This window comes from Tenrec ecaudatus, chromosome 10 (assembly GCF_050624435.1).
Source record: "Tenrec ecaudatus isolate mTenEca1 chromosome 10, mTenEca1.hap1, whole genome shotgun sequence".
Classification (NCBI taxonomy): domain Eukaryota; kingdom Metazoa; phylum Chordata; class Mammalia; order Afrosoricida; family Tenrecidae; genus Tenrec; species Tenrec ecaudatus.
The window spans coordinates 5,509,394-5,527,237 of record NC_134539.1 but is presented as its reverse complement, the minus strand read 5'-3'; the positions used below and the strand labels follow the sequence as shown (position 1 = coordinate 5,527,237).

At 49.6% G+C, this 17,844-nt stretch overlaps 1 protein-coding gene across 1 annotated transcript in view; it reads left to right on the top strand.

Moving 5' to 3' along the window:
* The window catches only part of RFX3 (regulatory factor X3), a 274,479-nt gene that overhangs the window by 217,724 nt on the left and 38,911 nt on the right, over positions 1-17,844 (top strand). The window contains exons 8-12 of the mRNA XM_075559876.1: positions 5,055-5,176; positions 6,835-6,947; positions 12,219-12,334; positions 12,784-12,938; positions 17,263-17,360. Of these exons, the coding sequence (XP_075415991.1) occupies positions 5,055-5,176; positions 6,835-6,947; positions 12,219-12,334; positions 12,784-12,938; positions 17,263-17,360 (604 nt within the window). The remainder of the gene's footprint in view (positions 1-5,054; positions 5,177-6,834; positions 6,948-12,218; positions 12,335-12,783; positions 12,939-17,262; positions 17,361-17,844) is intronic.

The window sequence follows — 17,844 nt, the reverse complement described above, 5'->3', positions numbered from 1 at the left end:
GGTCTTCCCCTGACAGTGGGCTTTCCCCGTGCACTTTGTAAGCTTCTCGGGGGAGTTTGGGGCCACCTGAGTTGGAGGAGCCATGGGGATTCTTGTTCATCGCAGCTCTGTGGTTTTGATTACAAGATAAAACATCTGAACATGTCATCGGATCGTGGAGGAGACATCCACTAACCCCTCAAGGAGACCGCACCATCAGGAACACACCCGCACACTGGAAAGAGCTTCTGACTGAGGGTCAGGTTGAAGAGCCATTTCCCTAATAGAAAGAGGCAGATTGGAGCCTGCATTGTAATGGGCGTGCTATCTGGGAAATGGCGGGTGGCAGGAGGAAACCCTGGGGCAGGGGCTATTCTGAGCACGCAGTCGATGGAGGCCCAGCCAGCACCCCAGCCCTGTCCCCTGGACGAGACTCCTCTTGTTCCACATGCTGGCCTCCCTTCTTACGGACGGCACTGCGTTAATAAAAGCAGGAGGATGTGTAACTGACTTAGAAAAAACCCAAATGCACTGCTATCCAGTCTCGACGCTGACTCACAGCGACCCTGTAGGACAGAGCAGAACTGTCACTGTGGGTTTCCGAGGCTGTAGCTCTTTTGTTGCTGAGTGCCATTGAGTCCATTCCAACCGCTAGTGACCCTGCATGCAGCAGAAGGAAGTACTGCCCCGTCTGGTGCCACATGTAACTCTTCAAAAGCCTCATCTCTGTCCCTCAGATCGGCGGGTGCTATTGAACTGCTGACCTTGAGGTTAGTCACCAAACATGTAACCACTATACCACCAGGGCTCTCTAAACAATGTGTATACACCCACCTACACATACACATATATTTCCTCTTGAAAACGCAAAGGGACTTCAAAAAGCGGGTGGAAAAATGTCATTGTTTTTTAATTCCACTCTTCCGTGAACTTTTTGAAGCTGCCTGGTACTGTACATGGAAATGATTTTCACCCTTAAAAGAGGTGATCTTCCATTTTTAAGGAAATTCCCTCGTGGTCTGTCTGCTTTCCCAAATTGGGTCCATGAGGTTTGGGTAGATCAGAGCGGTGATCCAAGTTAGAGCTGGAAGCATGAGATTGCTTAGTCCCACCCACTCTAGGTCAATACAGAGTGGATCCACCACCAGACAGCAACCAGAACCAGACCCCCTGTTTCAGTCTTAAGACTCATCCGACCTTCTCAGCGACCAGGTCACCCAACAGTACCCGTAAGAAAGTACATCCACCTGAAAATAAGGCACAAGTCACATTACAATGCGGAGGGCCCTGCCGGCTGCTTTGCACAGAGCCTCCCAGGAATCCAGGGACAAAGCAAGCACCGCTGTGCATGGAGGGCAGGGGCAGGGGAGGCGAGTGCTGCCTGCTGCGGGAGGTGAGATGGCGCGTCGAGAAGCTCTGCCTTGGGGACCTGACGGGGAAAGAACGAGGACACAGGGACTGTTGTACAGCCCACTCCGGACTTCCACCCCAGGTGTGTGATGACCTCACGGAGCCCCTGTTTCGTCATCTGCAAAGTGAAAATTGGTAAGAAGAACAATCGACTGAAACCTCCCAGGTGGTTTTGAGGTTCCACTAGACCGAGTGGAAAAAGGAGAAAGAAGATCAGAGATCTGGGCAACCAACCCAAACACCAAACTCACTGCCATTGAGGCGATTCGGACTTAACACGGCCCCATAGAACAGAGTAGAACTGCACAAGGGCTTGCAATTCGGTAATGCTGTCTCTACAAGTCCATGTTCAGCTGGACAGCAGCAATCGTGACCACTGTCCTGGAAGGTCACTATGAATCAGAATCACCTGGATGGCAGGGAGAAGAGGATTCCACAAAGATACTCATGGTTATAAGCTTCGAGAGATCACATCTTCCTGATTCACCAATGTAGCTTCAGCACCTTGGAGAGCACCAAACATCGCTGTTCCTCTCTGGGGAAGGAACCAATCAGTCGTCCACTGCCTTTGTTTTCCTCGAAGGCTTCGCCTCCCTCCTTTCCTGTACCGTACTCCATTTTCCAACTAGAACTGCTTCCAGGTAACCCAACTGCCCTATTTGAATTTGAAGCTAAGGAAGCGTGAAAGAGTTGTAAGATCAATCCCCAGAAAGGCATCAACAAGAATTGCAAAGAGAAAGTACCTGTCACCGGCCAGCAGAGTGGAGGCGATAATTCATTGGACGTTCTGCAGACATATTCGGTGTGGCATCAAGGAATGGGGTTCTTCTCAAAGAAGGGAGCTCTTTGCAATCAGTCTCCTTTTGCTCCATTCATGTTTCCATCACAAAGACTTTCTGAGATGCTTTTCCCAAAGAGGACGGCAGCCAGGAGCAAGAGCCGGCAGCTCCGGGTGCACTGACGTGGAACCTGCTGCAGGGTTTGATGTTGAGAGGAAAGGCCAGATGCAAGCTTTCAGGACCCACGTAGAAAACAGTAGCCTCGTGCTCAAATTGTGAGCTTATGCAAACCCAACACTTGGATGCGTTCAGAGCTGGAGGCTTGATAACGACGCTCTGTGCCTCAGCAGTTCACGGTTTGCAGTTTGCACGCATGCTTTAAAAAGCTGCACCAAAGAGACGTGCCCAAATCTTCCACTCAGTCTGCAGACAGCCCTTCCCCCTGGTCCTGTGAGTCGAAAGTATGGCAAGTATGTACCACCCCTTGCCTTCCCGTGAGCTGCTTCAACATCTGTACGCGTGGCATTATTGACAGACGTAGATACTACTTTCACATAGAGTTACAGCTGTCCGGGTCCTAAATAACAGCCATGACGTACCCCATGGGGAAAGATTCCTAAGAATTTCCCATGTTTTCTGTGTTTGTGACAGGTTTCGCGCATACACTCAGCTATTAAAGCATTAGCGTTTCTTTGATTTCTTAATTATTAACAACTTCAGCTTTGATTGCCCATGGAGTTGCAAGCTGTTAAAATTATCATTTGCCTCTTACTAATTCTGAAACCGTGCTGCTGCTGCTGCATTCGGTGCTGCACGAGTCTCGCTTGGCACACACACACACACACACGCACGCACGCCTCGGGAGCCCTGACAGTCTTCTGTACAAAAACATCATCTAAAAATACAGGATTTGTCAATTAAATGAGGATAAAGGGAGAAGGATATTCTTAATTACTGAAGAGCTCAGGTCTTAAATGGGATCAGCAAATAGTTGGTGGTGTTTTGACTTTTTTTTTTTACGTAGAAAGCACCCCCACCCCACCCCTGTTGTTTACGGTATAGCATTTGCAGTGCATATTTTATGTCAAGAGGAGAGGGAGAGAGGCAGGGGATGAAAACGCTTCGGTACAAAAAAGCAGGTAGAATTCAACCAGCGTCAAAGTGAAAGAGCGTGCTGGGCCATCCTGTAAGGAAATGTTGACTCCTCCAGAGCCTTCCTCAGAGCCCCACGCGGTGCCTGGCACACAGTCAGGCTCCACAGATATACTTACTAAGCTGGTCTGATGTCTAGTCGTTGATGGCATGACAACGTAGCACGGGTTACCTTGAGTGTTCATTCTCACAGGTGCTTAAGCTATTTATTATCCATTTCTAGTGAAGCTTATTGGAGAAGAGTTTAAATGATGCCATTCTTTAAAAAACAAAAAAGACCTTGTTTTTTTCTGGCTGTATTTCTATAACAGAGGAATCCCCATTTCCCACTCAATCTGTTATTTAACCTGTTGTTGTTGTGATTGACGACCAGGCCCTCAACTTGTGTGGTCCCGGTACACCACAGCACGAGACGCTGCCCAGTCCTGCATGATCCCCGTGATGGTTACACACCAGACCACCATGATGCAGAGAGTTTCTTTCCATTGACTGGTTTTTGGTGAAAGATCACGGGGTCTCTCTCCCTAGTTGACAAAGACCGTCATACATTAGCTTGCTATGCATTATGATTTTTAATTACATAATAGAAATACTTTCTTCCCTTAAAACTTCCACGGTTGACACTGTCATTCGTGGTCTCATCACCCTGGAGAGCTAGCTTGTTTCCTTGTGAGCCGCAGGAGGCAGGTGAAACACTGCACAGGTGAACAGTGTCTGTCCCCGACACATTTACAACCTACAAGGGATTTATGTCAGCGCTCTCTCACTCGCTCTCCTCCCCCGCCCCCGCCCGGGGGTGGTGGGGTGGGCAGCGGTGTTGATGTCAAACTCCACTTCCATTTGGTATGTGTCTTCATTTGGGTCCTCCGGTGAACTTCTATATGGAGACATCGAGGTTTATGTAAAGGCAATGCTCACGCAGTTGTAGAGGGAGGCAAGTTCTAAATCCAGATGTCAGGCTGAAGGTTTCTTCTGACGCCCCTGCAGGGACTGATAAACCCAATATTGGCAGGCGGTTCTACCTGCTTTTGGTGACAGTAGCTATTGAATCCAGTGTCAGCCAGCAAGATGGCAGGCTGCTGATGACTCCTGAAATCAGCAGACAAAATAGCAGGCCACTGGCTCAAGTCCAAGGAGCCAGAGGTCAGATGCAGTTTGGTTTTGCCCACGCATTGGGCGTGTAGGTGGATGGTGCTTGCAAGCGTCATGCTACAAAGGGGCGCTGACGATCTTCATAGGGTAAGAGCCCAGGTGGGTGAGTAGGTTGAGAGGTGGGGCGGTCTTAGATGGCAATGGAAGCAGAGAAGTAGACTTTTCTGCAGAGCCCTATTCTGGATAGCAATGCACAGAAAACTGCTCCCTAACACTTCTCAGGCCCTAACTCCTCTAGATGTGAGTTCAACTTGAAGTCCCGATATATTTAGCAAATGTGTACTAACATACATTGGCCGTTCAAAAAGATCATTGAAACCATGCAGTAAAACTCTCATCTCGGACATCTTTGCCCCTGCTGTCCAAGCGCATACCTCATAACGCTGGCATTTGTCGGTAAATTTCTGCATGCTGAACTTGAGGAGGCTGCCAGAGATGGGGGTAAATGATCTTAGAATACTCGAGATATTCCGGATATCGCATAAAGTGAAGGCCCGGGAGTTCACGGTCATAACGAAGAAATGCAAGGAATAACGTGGTCTCTGTGTTTTGTCTCTGTGCTTTCCCAACGCCCCATCTCAGGTACAAGCCTATGCAGAAAGTGGATGGGGTGGCCGATGGCTTCACGGGAAGTGGCCAACAGACAGGTACATCTGTTGAGCAAACTGTAATTGCCCAAAGTCAACATCATCAACAGTTTTTAGGTATGTTAAAGTATGATGTGTTCTTAGCTGCTATTAGGATTTTGAAAATAAACAAAAGCAGTCTTTTCTCTAAGGCTCAGTCGGTGTCTGTTACAGATGCTGGTGGCAGAGAAGGGGTGTGTGGGGGTGGGTGTGTGCACACGCGCGTGCATTCGGCAGCTCTGCATAGTCCAGTTCATGCCTACTGTCTGATACTGACTGGAGCTTTTGAAGTTGCTTTTATCTCCACCTCGAGCTAGTTAGGACTTCCGTGCGTGTTAAAGACACGCCGCGTGCTCCTCTGCTGAGCTTGCACTCGCTGCCTCCGTTGGCTGCTGAGAACAAAATGGGGTGATGCTCATGTTCAATGGTAACTTCAGATGCCAAACAGAACCGTTCCTCTTGACTGTGTGCAAAGGTGTCTGTGCTTAGAGCTGCAGACTTGGGGCAGGGGGTGGGGATTGATAAACTTTTACAAAAAATGTATTTCTTGTAGCTCAACCAGAGTACTTTCGGTGTGGGTCACTTGTCTAGCTGGTATGCATGATTCTTGTCCTGGAAAGTGTTAGTCGAGGGAACTGGGACCTTCCGAGTATCCCTGGCATAGCCCCTTCTCCCCCCCACCCTACCACCTCCCTATGCAAAAACAGCACTTCAGCCAACAACTCCTAGACGAGCATGCATGATGTCCGTGCAGCCGACCCGAGAGTGCATGTGTACACCCTCTGCCAGAGACTAGTGGACACGACTCTCTCCACAAGACAGGCGCTATCGGGTCACCCAGATGAAGCTACATACTGCTCTGCAACCCCGGTTTCCACGCGGGTGCTTGAAGAGCCACCAAAAGGGGTCCCAGTAACTGGCCAGAGCAAATAAGAAAAGCCCAGAGAGACTGAAGATAAGCATTTCACCTCTGTCCCCTGGGAGGGCCTCCTGACGTCCAGGTGTTCTGCGCCACCTGCACAGGGAAGAGCCTCCGGAGAACCAGCCGCCAGGTGATGTGTGATGGGTAAAACCCAGCGTGCTGCACTGAGTCGATTCTGACTGCGAGTGACCTGTTGTAGGCTTTTCACGGCTGTAAAGCTCTGCGGGAGCGGACCGCCTCGTTTTCTCCCAACGTAGACCTGAACACCCACTTTGTGTTGATATAACCTGTCCTACCCAAAAGATCCCGTATCGTGGCAGTCTGTTGATAAACACACTGCACGACACACTCTAGCTACAGGGCACACAGTGGGATTCATCGCGTCAGATGGACGTTACCAAGTTCAGTGTTACTTTTGTCATCGTCTGGGTATGTATTTGTAGCCTTTTAGGTTCCCGATATGAGGTATGGACATAAGAATGTAACGCTAGGCTTGTTTTCCCTTGTTTACAATTTGAAATAATGCAATAACCACAAATCCCTGCAATCTGATCCAGCAAGCCGGAGAGGTGTGTCCACAGGTAGGGCGGAGCGTTCCCTCCGCGAGACCATCGCAGCTGTCGATCCAGTTAGCTGTGTGCTGCTGCTCACTGCTGCTTGCAGAAGGCTGCTCTGAAAACCCTTGCTCTCCGGACCGCTGACCTTTAATTTCCATCTTCCTTTTTAGTCTCCTTAAAAGTTCTCTCATTAGTCTGTAATTGGCACCATCCACCATCACATTTTCCCCCTCTCCGTTGTGTTGTCATGGTAACAGATGCATCTCGAGCACTCCCAGAGTTTGGAGAAGTTGAAATCTCTTCTCTGCCAGATGGTACTACCTTTGAGGATATCAAGTCACTCCAGAGCCTCTATCGAGAGCACTGTGAGGTAAGCCCTTCCCGAAACCGCGGGCACATGCTGCCTTCCTCCAGGCGGTTCCCACAAGGAAACGGATGCCCACCGGCCGAGAGAAAGGCCAGTCTTTGTTGCTTTGAGCATAATCGGTGGCCACCCCTTTTCCTTGTCTGACTGCAGAGAGGCGACAAGTGTGGGAAATTGAGCACCTATTTTATTCCCCGTCTGCGTAGCCTATCCTAATGCACGCCCTCTGATTCAGCAGCTCCACATGGAGCTCTTCATCCCGATGATGTACTTCCATGTGGGTGAAGAGACATGGATACAGGGAATAGGGTGCTTTGGGAGTATGTATATGTACATACAGAGAGAGACGTTTAAAGTATGTCTATATATATATATATGAACATGTTTATATATAAACAAATAAAATGAGAAATTGGTTATAACTTTCATACCTAATCAGAAACAAGGTAAAGAAATCCCAGGACTTTTGTTTGCTTTTTCAGAGCGGGGAATACCACGCAGCCCGTAACAAGAACAGCCACCGCTCAGCGTTCTGTCCCACAGAATGGTCTCTAGGCATGAACACTAAGAAAATCAAGAAAGCTGAACTGCCGTGTGCATAACACAATCTTGCCCAAATGAGAAAGAACTGGGGAGGCATTTCTCCAGGAGGGAGGACCAGGCAGTGTTCACAGGGCCTGGTTGACCCAGCTGCATGGCTGGGACTCAGGGGGAGAGATGTCATTTTTCACCATGCTCTTCACCATAAATGTGCATTTCTACTAAAATAATTCTAGAAATGGCTCACAAAGCCTTGTGGGTGCTTCTCAGTGTTGATGGAGGCCCTGGTTTTGCTGGTTTGGCTTTATTGGGGGCCCATTCAGCTTTGTAAGGCCCTGGTGACACCATGATTAGAAGTCTCTAGTTGCAATCCCCTCAGTGTCTCTGGGGCAGAACAGCCCTGGTGATCGGCTCCCGTAAAGAAAGCAGCCTGTGAAATCCTGTGGGGCAGGTCTTCCCTGCCCTTGAGGGTCATTTGGAATTGGGATCGACCCCAGTTCTTCCCTGTCCTGCAGGGTGGCCACTAGTGGAAATCCACTCCAAGGACACACAACAATGGCAACAAGAATCCCCTGGGCGTTTCCCTTCCATCCTTTTACTCCCCTCCCGAGTAACCTTCATCAGAGCTGGCTAGGGTGTCTCTACTCCAGCACCCCAATTCACCTGCAGCTCACCTGGTTGTTGCCGGGTCCCATTGAGTCAATTCATAAAATGCCCACATGTGCATGGTAGAAGTGCTTCATGGAGTTTGCTGGACTCAACTCCTTGGCAGATTGCCAGGGCTCTCTCATGCAGGGCCAGGGGGCGGGTTTGGGCTGTCCGTCCTCAAGTGCACAGCCGAGTGCCTACCTGTCGGGCCGCCCGGGCTCCTGGCCCCCTTGGCATGAAGGGCAGGGTCGTGGTGCGTTGGTTGTAGTGAGAGTGTTCCAAAGATTCTAATCAGAACTGAAGTTGTTTGATTGGGAGGGGGGGGGGTTACCCACTTGAGGACAAGATAGTCCTTTGGTCTTATGAGCAAGCGTCCCAGCTGCAGCGTAAGGCAGGACATCTCCACGTACAGTGCTCCTAGATTGAGTACCACTCTGGACACGAAAGCAGCCCAAGGGACTCTGAGCACTTGTCAGGCGTGCTTAGCAACCAGGTGCGCGTCCGCCCTGATGCCGCTGCATGCCGCATCCTCAACGTGTCTCCCTTTGTTTGTTTGTTTCCAAATGAGGAGAACCACGCAACAGTCATTCCCCGGTGCGTCCCCGGTGTTGCAGTGTGCAGGTGGCCCTCCCCATCCATGCAGGGACCTAAAGGAAAGCAGTCGTTGGGAACTGGCCTTTCCCATGCAATAAAGACGTGGTCAGATCCCATGAGCAGTTCCTCATTGCCTTAGAGTAAGGTGGACCTCACGCCCAAGCAGACGCCACCAACACACGTGTAAGCTGGGGATTACAGGATCGTCATTAACATAACATACTCCTCAGGAATAAATATGCCCTCTGGTGGCATAGTTGATGACGAGTTGAGCTGCTAAGGAAAGGTTGGGAGGTCGAACCCCCCAGTGGCTGGGGGTGGAGGGGTGGGAGGTGAGGCTGTCATTCCTGCTCAGCCGTCTGCTGTGGGTGGGGGTCAGCATAGAGGCAGTGGGTCCCATTCGGATGAGTGGCCCCACGGGTTAGACCTGGGGCTGCTTGCTACCATTCAAACCCACCGCCACTCCGGGGAGAAAGATGAGCCTCCTCTCTAGGTTTACAGCCCCGGGAAGCCTATGGAGGCTCGATAGGCGTCAAAGCCGACTTGGGGAATGTCAGCGGAGGTTTGGTTGAGTTTGGGTGACATGAACAGATAGGGGCATCGTCTTTTCATTCCATCTTCCTACAACATTTTTAGCGCGCCCTCAGAGCGTCGCCCATCTCTGTGGCAATGGCAGAGACACCTCGTTCAGTTACCCATGTTCACGTCGTCTCTGACAGGGCCCAGTAACACCTCTGAAGAAGAATGTTAATGACTTTCTCCTGCCAAGCACCCTTCCAGACTGTCGGAGTGCAGGTGCCAGAGCCTCCTCTCCAGGCCTGCCCAATAGCCGTGTGCACCAAGCCTGCGGAGCATGGCTTCTTTCAACGTGTGTGTCCGTGTATCCTGGGCCGAAGCATATTTGTTAAGTGGGTGGACGAATGATAAGATGTTTTATTCATTTGTGAAACGGGCCTCAGATCAGGCTGGTGTGAGTCTCCTTTCCTGCAGCTGTTTGCTTTGAGTGAAAAGCTGAGTTCAAGGGGTAGGCAACGCCTCGGCTCCCATTGTTTTATTTCACATCGCCCCTTGTCTGGTTTGCATCTTGCTTGTTTGCTTAAATTTTATTTGGGCAAAACGTATACAAGAACTTCAAAAACTGCCCAGAAAAAAAAAGAAATCCAGTATCTTTTTGGGTAAATGTCAACCATTTTAATAATGCACTTCTTCACGGTGTTATGGACAAACATCCACGTGCTGTCCCACCGAGTGGTCTCGGTGGATGTAAAAAGGTTGTGCGGTCATTGCCACTATCAGTTCCAGAACCTTTTCTTCATCTTTGTCCTCATCAATCCTAGTTCTCCTTTATCCTCGCCACCCCCACCCCCCCCCACCATAACCCTGAATAACTAGTTATCAGTTATTGTCCCCGGAGATTTTCCTCTTCTGGATTTTATGTAAAGAAAATCATTTCAAAAACCCGACCACCACCAACAACAAAGTAAAACACAAGAAAAGCTTGATCCAAGTGAAAGCAGAATCGAAACTAGAAAACAGTGTTGAAGTGTGTCCAAAGACAAAACAATAACAAGTACGATTGTAACCTAAGCACGTAAGCAGTGATCCCTTTCCAGTGCCCCATGTGGGAGGAGCCCACCCAGCCCCTGTGCTCCAAGGCTACTAAAAAAGGAATGAATCAATCCATCAGGTTTTTATTCCATTTCCCACGAACGCTCTGCAGCCAGCTGGTCGGAGTTACCGCCTTGGCCGTGCTTTAGTCTGTAGCTGGGCGGCGTTCGTTATGCCCACCAGCCTGCGCTGTGCTGGGCGCTCGCTCTTCATGCCCCGGCATCTTTCTTTAACTCTTCACAGAAAGTCAGCACCTCACTCAGCAGCAATGCCCATGCCCTGCTCACACCCGGGGTCACCAGCGCCTGGGCCGTTTCTAGCTGTTCCATCTAAGTGGGGTCCCGGGACACCTGCCCTGTGGATTCGGACTTACTCTGCTGAGCACCATGCTCTCCAGCTCCGTCCCTGTCCTGGCATGGATCCGGATCTTGTGCTTTCTGACTGAATACTATCCCGCAGTGTGTACAGCAGAGCTTCAAAGAGAGTGTGGGGAAATGGAAGTCAAAGATAATGCAAGGTTTCTACAGACTCTTTGAAACCCCCACCCCGCACCCCACACCTCAGACCCTGCACCCTTGTCGATCCCACATGGGGCAGTCCGTTCATCTGTTGGTGGAAGACTGAAAACTCACTGCCGTCTCGAGTCGACTCCGGCTGATCGTGACCCCATTGGACAGACTAGAACTGACCCTGTGGGTTTCCTGCACTGTAACTCCTGATGGGGGTAGAAAGCTTCGTCTTTCGAAGCTTGACCTGGTGGTTTCGAACTGTTGACCTGATGCTCAGCAGCCCGATGCGTAACCACCATGCCCCCAGGGCTCCTTATGGCAGACTGAAGAGTGTGCTTATGGCCCCTTTCTCCCATGGTCTTTGTGTAACTACTGGGCAGCCTTTCCCGCCCACTCCCAGAAAGTGCCTCACCCTCTACTCCCCTGACCCAGAGCCACTTCCCTCTCATCTCCGAGCTGGGCTCCCAGTGGGTCCACGTGGGCTCATGGCCAGGCCACGTGGGCGGAGGTCACAGTGCGGCAGCTCTTTGTGTACTCCCTGCCGGAAGCAGGCAGTCTTGAAGGGCCTCTGCGGAGGGAGCAGCCCTCCTGGAGGCTGGCTGGGATGGCCTTGGGTCACCCAGGAGAGCACCTCGCTGTGTGCGGGCTGTGCCTAGCGGGGCATCGATTCTGCAGGCCAGTCTGATTCTTGGGCACACCTTGGAGCCCCCTGATAGGCGACCTCGGCCAGAGCCAAAAAGGCAGCCTTCAAGCAAGCGCTCCAACTCGGCATGTAAGACCTCACTGACGGCGGGCCTCCGGGGGCTGGGGTAATCAGATCTGCAGGCTCTGAGCAAAGGGTGCTGGCAGCCAGTGACGGTGGAGGCAGGAGGACAGTCCGGGAAGGAAATGGAGAGAGGGAGGGAAGCCGGTGGGGAGCTGGAGAGGACAGAGAAGTCACCATGAGGGGATGATGGGCGGAACGCAAGTCACCCGCTTCACGTCTCAGGGGTTCTTGGTTTCATTCCCCTTCTTGCCCTTCCTCCCAGCCCCGGACATCGCCAGGATTGGAGATCCGGAGCCTAAAGGAGCCCTTTGCCTTGTTACGAGAAAAGCAAATCAATCCCTGTTGCATGCGGTTGTCTTCAAGCCAACCCGTAGGACAGTGGTTCTCCACCTTCCTGACGCCGCCACCCTTTCACACAGTTCCTCATGCGGTGGTGACCCCCCCCAACCACAACAGTATTTTCGCTGCTATTTCATCACTGTCATTTGGCTTCTGTTATGAATCGGGTGACCCCTGTGAAAGGACCGTTTGACCCCCAAAGGCGTCGCGGCCCACAAGTTGAGAACCGCTGCCATAGGGTCACACCAGTCAATACCCCGTTTTGTGTTCCAGGCAATTTTGGACGTGGTCGTGAACCTTCAGTTCAGCCTGATAGAAAAGCTGTGGCAGACATTCTGGCGTTACTCCCCCTCCACCCCGGCCGACGGCACTACCATGACGGAAGCCAGGTTAGAGCCACCGCGGTACCCCAGCTCGTCTCCACGGCCCGGTAGATGTGAACGCGCTTGACCTTAGATATGTGTATACCAGTTGTGAACCTTACCCGATAGCACCAGACCAGTAGATTGTTACTTGGCCATGCTAGGCACAGGCCACCAGAGCCTCCGTTTCTGTGCCTACACAGCTCCCACCGTACTGGTTTGGGGGAGCGTGGTGGAGCAATTGGCTCCTCAGGGAATGTCTGTCCTCTTAGAGAGCATTAGGGGGCAAGGCCGCCCTGGGGGAGTGTCTCACCTATGTTGATAGCGTGCCCAGCCACATGGCGCCAGCACAGTCAGTGGTGGTATAGTTTCTAACCTCAGTGGTATTTGATAAGCTAAAACTCTTTTCTTAAAAGTCCATTTTCTTTTTTATCCTCATCTGCCATCTATTCATTTGCTACATTTATTCACGCCAGCAATCTGAGTGAAATAGAAAGTCGACTTCCGAAAGCAAAGCTGCTAAGTCTGTGCAAACATGAGTCTGTTCTGAAATGGATGTGTCACTGTGACCATGGGATGTACCAGACTCTGGTGGAGATTCTCATCCCCGACGTCCTTAGACCCATTCCTAGTAAGTCTCGTGCAGGCGAGTGCGGGTGCTTGTGTTTCCTCCGCCCCCAGGAAAGGCCGGGGCGGGGCCTTTGCATCTAGACTGGTTTCCGGTCTCGTGGAGATGTGCCAAGAGCAGACATGCCACCCAGGGGACTGAAAAAGAACAAGAAACGCAACCTAGAACCAAACAGTAGACTGAGGGGGGGAGGAAATGTGTCTGTTTGCCAGTTTGTCCAGTTTCACTCGGATAACAAAGCCAACCCCTGGATGTGACAGCACCCCCCTACCCCCCACGTCACCCCCACATCCCCCAAGCCCCACCCCACATCCTCCCCTCACCTCCCCAAGTCCCTGGGCCCCATCCACCACGTCAGAAGTTTATCCATTCTCCCCAGGACCCAGGCCCCTTCCTAAAGCCAAAAAAACAAAAACTGTTGTGAAATCCATCACGGTGAGGCCAGCCTCTCCCCTGGTTCTGATTGGACATGATTGATCTTGGTTGCCAATGACGCAGAATCCCCTGGTTTAATAATATAATTAAAAATACAACATTTACTTTGTCACCTGCATCACGCTAAGAAACGACAAACACAGTCTCCATGAACAGTGGTGGTTAGCTGGCATTTTGAGAGAGAGAGAGAGAGAGAGAAATCTATGTCAACTACACGGGCATTGTGCCCCATCAGGCAGAGAGTGAGAAGGACACAGTCTGCTAGAGGGCACGTTCAAGCGTGTGGCAGACAGAGCAAGGTTTCCACCAAGGCCCATTGACATCCGAGGCTTAGAGGCAGTTGGAGCAACTGGACATGCACATTTTCATGGGCACACCCGGCTGCCTTTGACTTTCGCACACACAGGACGGGGCTCCCAAACCTCAGGAGCACTCATCAGAGTTTGTGGAACTCCCCCCCGCCCCCCGCCTAATGTCCTTCAAGTTCATGATCATGGAAGACAGGTGTCAAAGGGACCCAGAAAATATTGGGGGTATTTCGGACAAGAAAAGATGAAGATAGTTGTACACACATCCATCTCTGCTTTCTTTTGTCGAAATGTGGGAGACAGGTGTGGGAGGCGCGGGTCCTTTCACCTGCCCGCACCCACCCACCACCCCACCCTGAAAATACACTATGGACACCTCTTTACATGCAACACCAGGGACACACACCTCAGTGGGACTTTCCCACTCTGCCCTTTCCCACTCTGCCTCCACCCAGGTTCCCCCTTCACGAGTGATTTAAAGTGATGCCGGCATCGAAAATTTCCCTGTGTACATTCCCCACCAATGGGTGTCCCAGGACATGGATGGTCCTGGGTTTTTCTCTTCTTTCTTTTTTCTGCTCCCTTGCTTTCCTTGTGCGCTGAGTGATACTCACTCAGACACTGAGGACAAGTCGCACCGGGTGGCTCATTAGCCTGTGACATCTCCCACCAACGTACGTCTGTCCCCTGAGAAAGGAGGCACACCGCCGGTGAATACCTTCTTATGTGGGGCAAAGGCACAGCTTTACATCTCCCTTAACAGCCCTGCACCCCGCCCGACCCTCTGCGTTAGCCTCTCAGGGCTTCCGCCTCGAGCCCACCCTTCCCCTCACTTACGCCAGGTGTCCGGTTTAGGTGGTCAAAGCGCCATCTGCGTAGGTAGACTAGCCCCGAACACTGGGTGATTCATCTTTTGCAAATCTTGCTTCCGAAACCAGTTGTGTTCTGTGGCATCATTTGCCCATTGCTTCATCACGCCACTCAGCTTCAGGAATTTCCCACAAGTGTCTTGAGGACGACAAGGTGCATGGTTAATTAGCAAGCATGCCACCCTGCCGAGGACATGACCTTCTATCAGCCGGCGAGCCTTAACAAAATACAAGCGGGCCAGGGTGGGGTGGGTTTTTTAGGTTGCAACTCTTTCCCGGTGACCCACGTTTTACCATCAATCTTGAACACACTGAGACAAGTGAGCTTGGGAATACATTTTTCAATTCCAAGCCATCCATTCAGGCTTTGCATTGTTAGTCTTCATAAATTTGATCTTACATGAATCCCCGTAGAGAGGATTTTGTTTTAAAAGAACTTATTTTCCTGGCTACTAGTACTTTACTCCGCCACTTTGTGTCCAGATGGGATTCCTTTTTTTAGCCCCCAAAGAGTCTGTACATCACACTAATTTACAGTCAGATTGAAGCTAAGATATTCAAAAATACCCTTCTCCAAAAGAAAAAAAATTTAATGTGAAGTCTAAAGAATTGTGTAAGACTCAATTGCTGAAAGTTGAATATACAATTATGAGTGTAATTGAAGGTGACCCAGAATGACATTAAGCAATATATGTATGTATATATATTGTGTCCATAATACATGTATATTACTTAAATTACCCTATACACATAATATATATATAGTAAATTACATATTATGTCTATAATTTAGGGATCTTACTTCATGTCACCTGGGCTACTTTTAATTACATCCCTAATTGTAAGGGTGTCTGTGAGTGAGGATGGACCCAAGGCAGTGAGGAAAAGGGAATGACATTCCATACAAAAGTGCAAATGCATTTAATTTACAAAATAGACCTTTTTAGTTGATAACCTCCAATTACAAGACACGGACTTAGGTTTTCGTTTTTATTTTTTAAGTCATACTTATTGGTTCTCGAGTTGTATTTTTTTTGTATGTGTGTGTGTGTGTCCCCGCCCCCCCCCCCCCCAGACAAAATAAGTATCATCTGTGAATGGTAGGGAAAATGGAAAATGCAGATCGCCAAATTGGATCTTGAACAAAATGTTACTGCATTTCAAAAAGGATTGTAGTTTTTTTTCACTCTTTTTCATTTCCATCCATGCCCGCCCTCCATGGTCCTAATGCATGCGACACAGGACAGTGGTTTTGTTGTTCTTCTTATTTTTGTCCTTTATTTCTCTATTTATGTTCATTTTCCTTTTTGGCTAAAACGAGATGCTTTGGAAATTTCAAAAGAAGGGTCCTTCTCAAGAAATTTCCAAGAGATGATTCTCATCGCGCCAAGTCTGCACTTGAGTGTTTTGACCGATGAAAATTATTTAGGCCATTTCAGTCTCTAATCTCATTTGTCCAGTTCAATAAAGTAAAAAATAATTTTTAAAATAATAAAGCCAGTTATAATAAAATTTTCTTTAAATTAGTAGGCTGGAAAAATTGGTTTGCATTGCGAATAATTCAGACAAACTCAAGTCCAACCCAGCTTGAACAACAGAAGCGAAAGTTGGGAGACACTAGTCAGACTCACTGGCGCACAGGAAAGACAGACCAAGGGCTGCATCCCCTCATTCCTAGGACATTCCTGGGTGGGCACCTTGGGTAATAATGATGTAATCCCCGTTTCTTAACCACAGATTCCCATACTACTCACGTAGGTTAATTGTATGCGATGAGCAACTTCCAACATGTATTTATTAAATATTCCACACCACTCCCTCCACCAACACAGATGCAATAAAATGAATGATAGTGCCCAGAGAAGAGTTCTACGATTACATAAGGCAACCTTAGTCATCTCATGGCCACCATAAAAATCCGCCCTCCTGGGCCTATCCCCCACGCCAGGTGTTAGCAGATACAGAAAGCCTCTAGAATGGATTTTCAGAAGCATACGGGCTGCCCCTCAGGGATCTTCTCAGGCTAGAGTTCTCTGGGTTAGCGGTCCTACCTGACTGGTATTTTATCGACACCTGCCAAGTGAAATGGAGACTCTCAAGGCCCCACATTTTCAAGTCAGGCTATTTTTATTTTCTCTTACTTTTTTACCTTGCATTTCAGCAAGAGTAAGGGGAGATGTTGGATTTGGGGAGGGAAGGTAGGACAGAGGTGGATGACTGCCTCAGTGATATGTTCTACTGGAAATAGATGTAGAGAGAGAGAGAGAGAGCGAAAGCATGGCATTCCTTTAGCCGTTTGCAGGAGACGTGAAAATCCGTGAGGAACTTGACAGAAATCCAGATGGGCAGTTACAAAGCACATGCTGAACCTTTCAGCACAAAGCAGTTGATGCAGCGTTTCCTCCATGGCAGAAACACCCTCCAAAAAATCCGCTAGTTTATTCACAACTGGTATATGTTGCTATCATGTTCTCATCTCCCAACCATGTGAGATAATAAAATAGCTCCCTCTCCCCCTCAAAAGCCCAGGCTCCAATTTTTATCCGGCTTCTAAGTGAGCACTAGTGTGCGATGCTGCAGAAAGCCTCACCAGCCAGTGCGATGGCGGTTGTATGTTGTTGACGAGGCTGCGCGCGCGCGTTTTCCTGATTCTAGCATGAAGAGGAACACGCTTTGGTATCTTTTTCATTCTTCTCTTTATTCTTTAACATTTAGGTGCCTTGACCCAAGCCATTCGAAATTTTGCAAAAAGCCTTGAAGGTTGGCTTTCCAATGCCATGAACAATATTCCACAGAGAATGATACAAACCAAGGTACTGTGTCCAGAGCGCTGTCGCGTTCTTGAGTGTGCAGCAGATTCGTCCGAACCTGTCTTCCCTGTGAAATGCTGAGATTCTGAAACACAGACACTTTAAAATTTGATTTCGTTGTGGGAGGGTGTGTGTAGGTTTGTATGTGTGTGTACACCCACGGACTTAAATAAATTCAACATCCATGCAGAAGATGGCCAACGCTAGAGTTGTCGGGGAGCACATCTTCCAGGCATCTTAAGTGTAGTATGTCTGTGAGACATTTTCCCCCTAAAACATGTCTTTCAGATTGCAAGCAACAGCCTAGAATGTTCCAGGAGTTACTAGGGGGGTGGGGGAGAGCAAATGTTTAGAGATCTTTTGACCCACCTCTTCTGCCTACCTTGTTGTGTCCTGAAAATTTCGTGCCAATTGCCACCCTTTTGCTTTTGCGAGGTCTTTCATTTTTGAGCACAAGCCAATGCCCGTGCCAGTCCAGCCATCATTT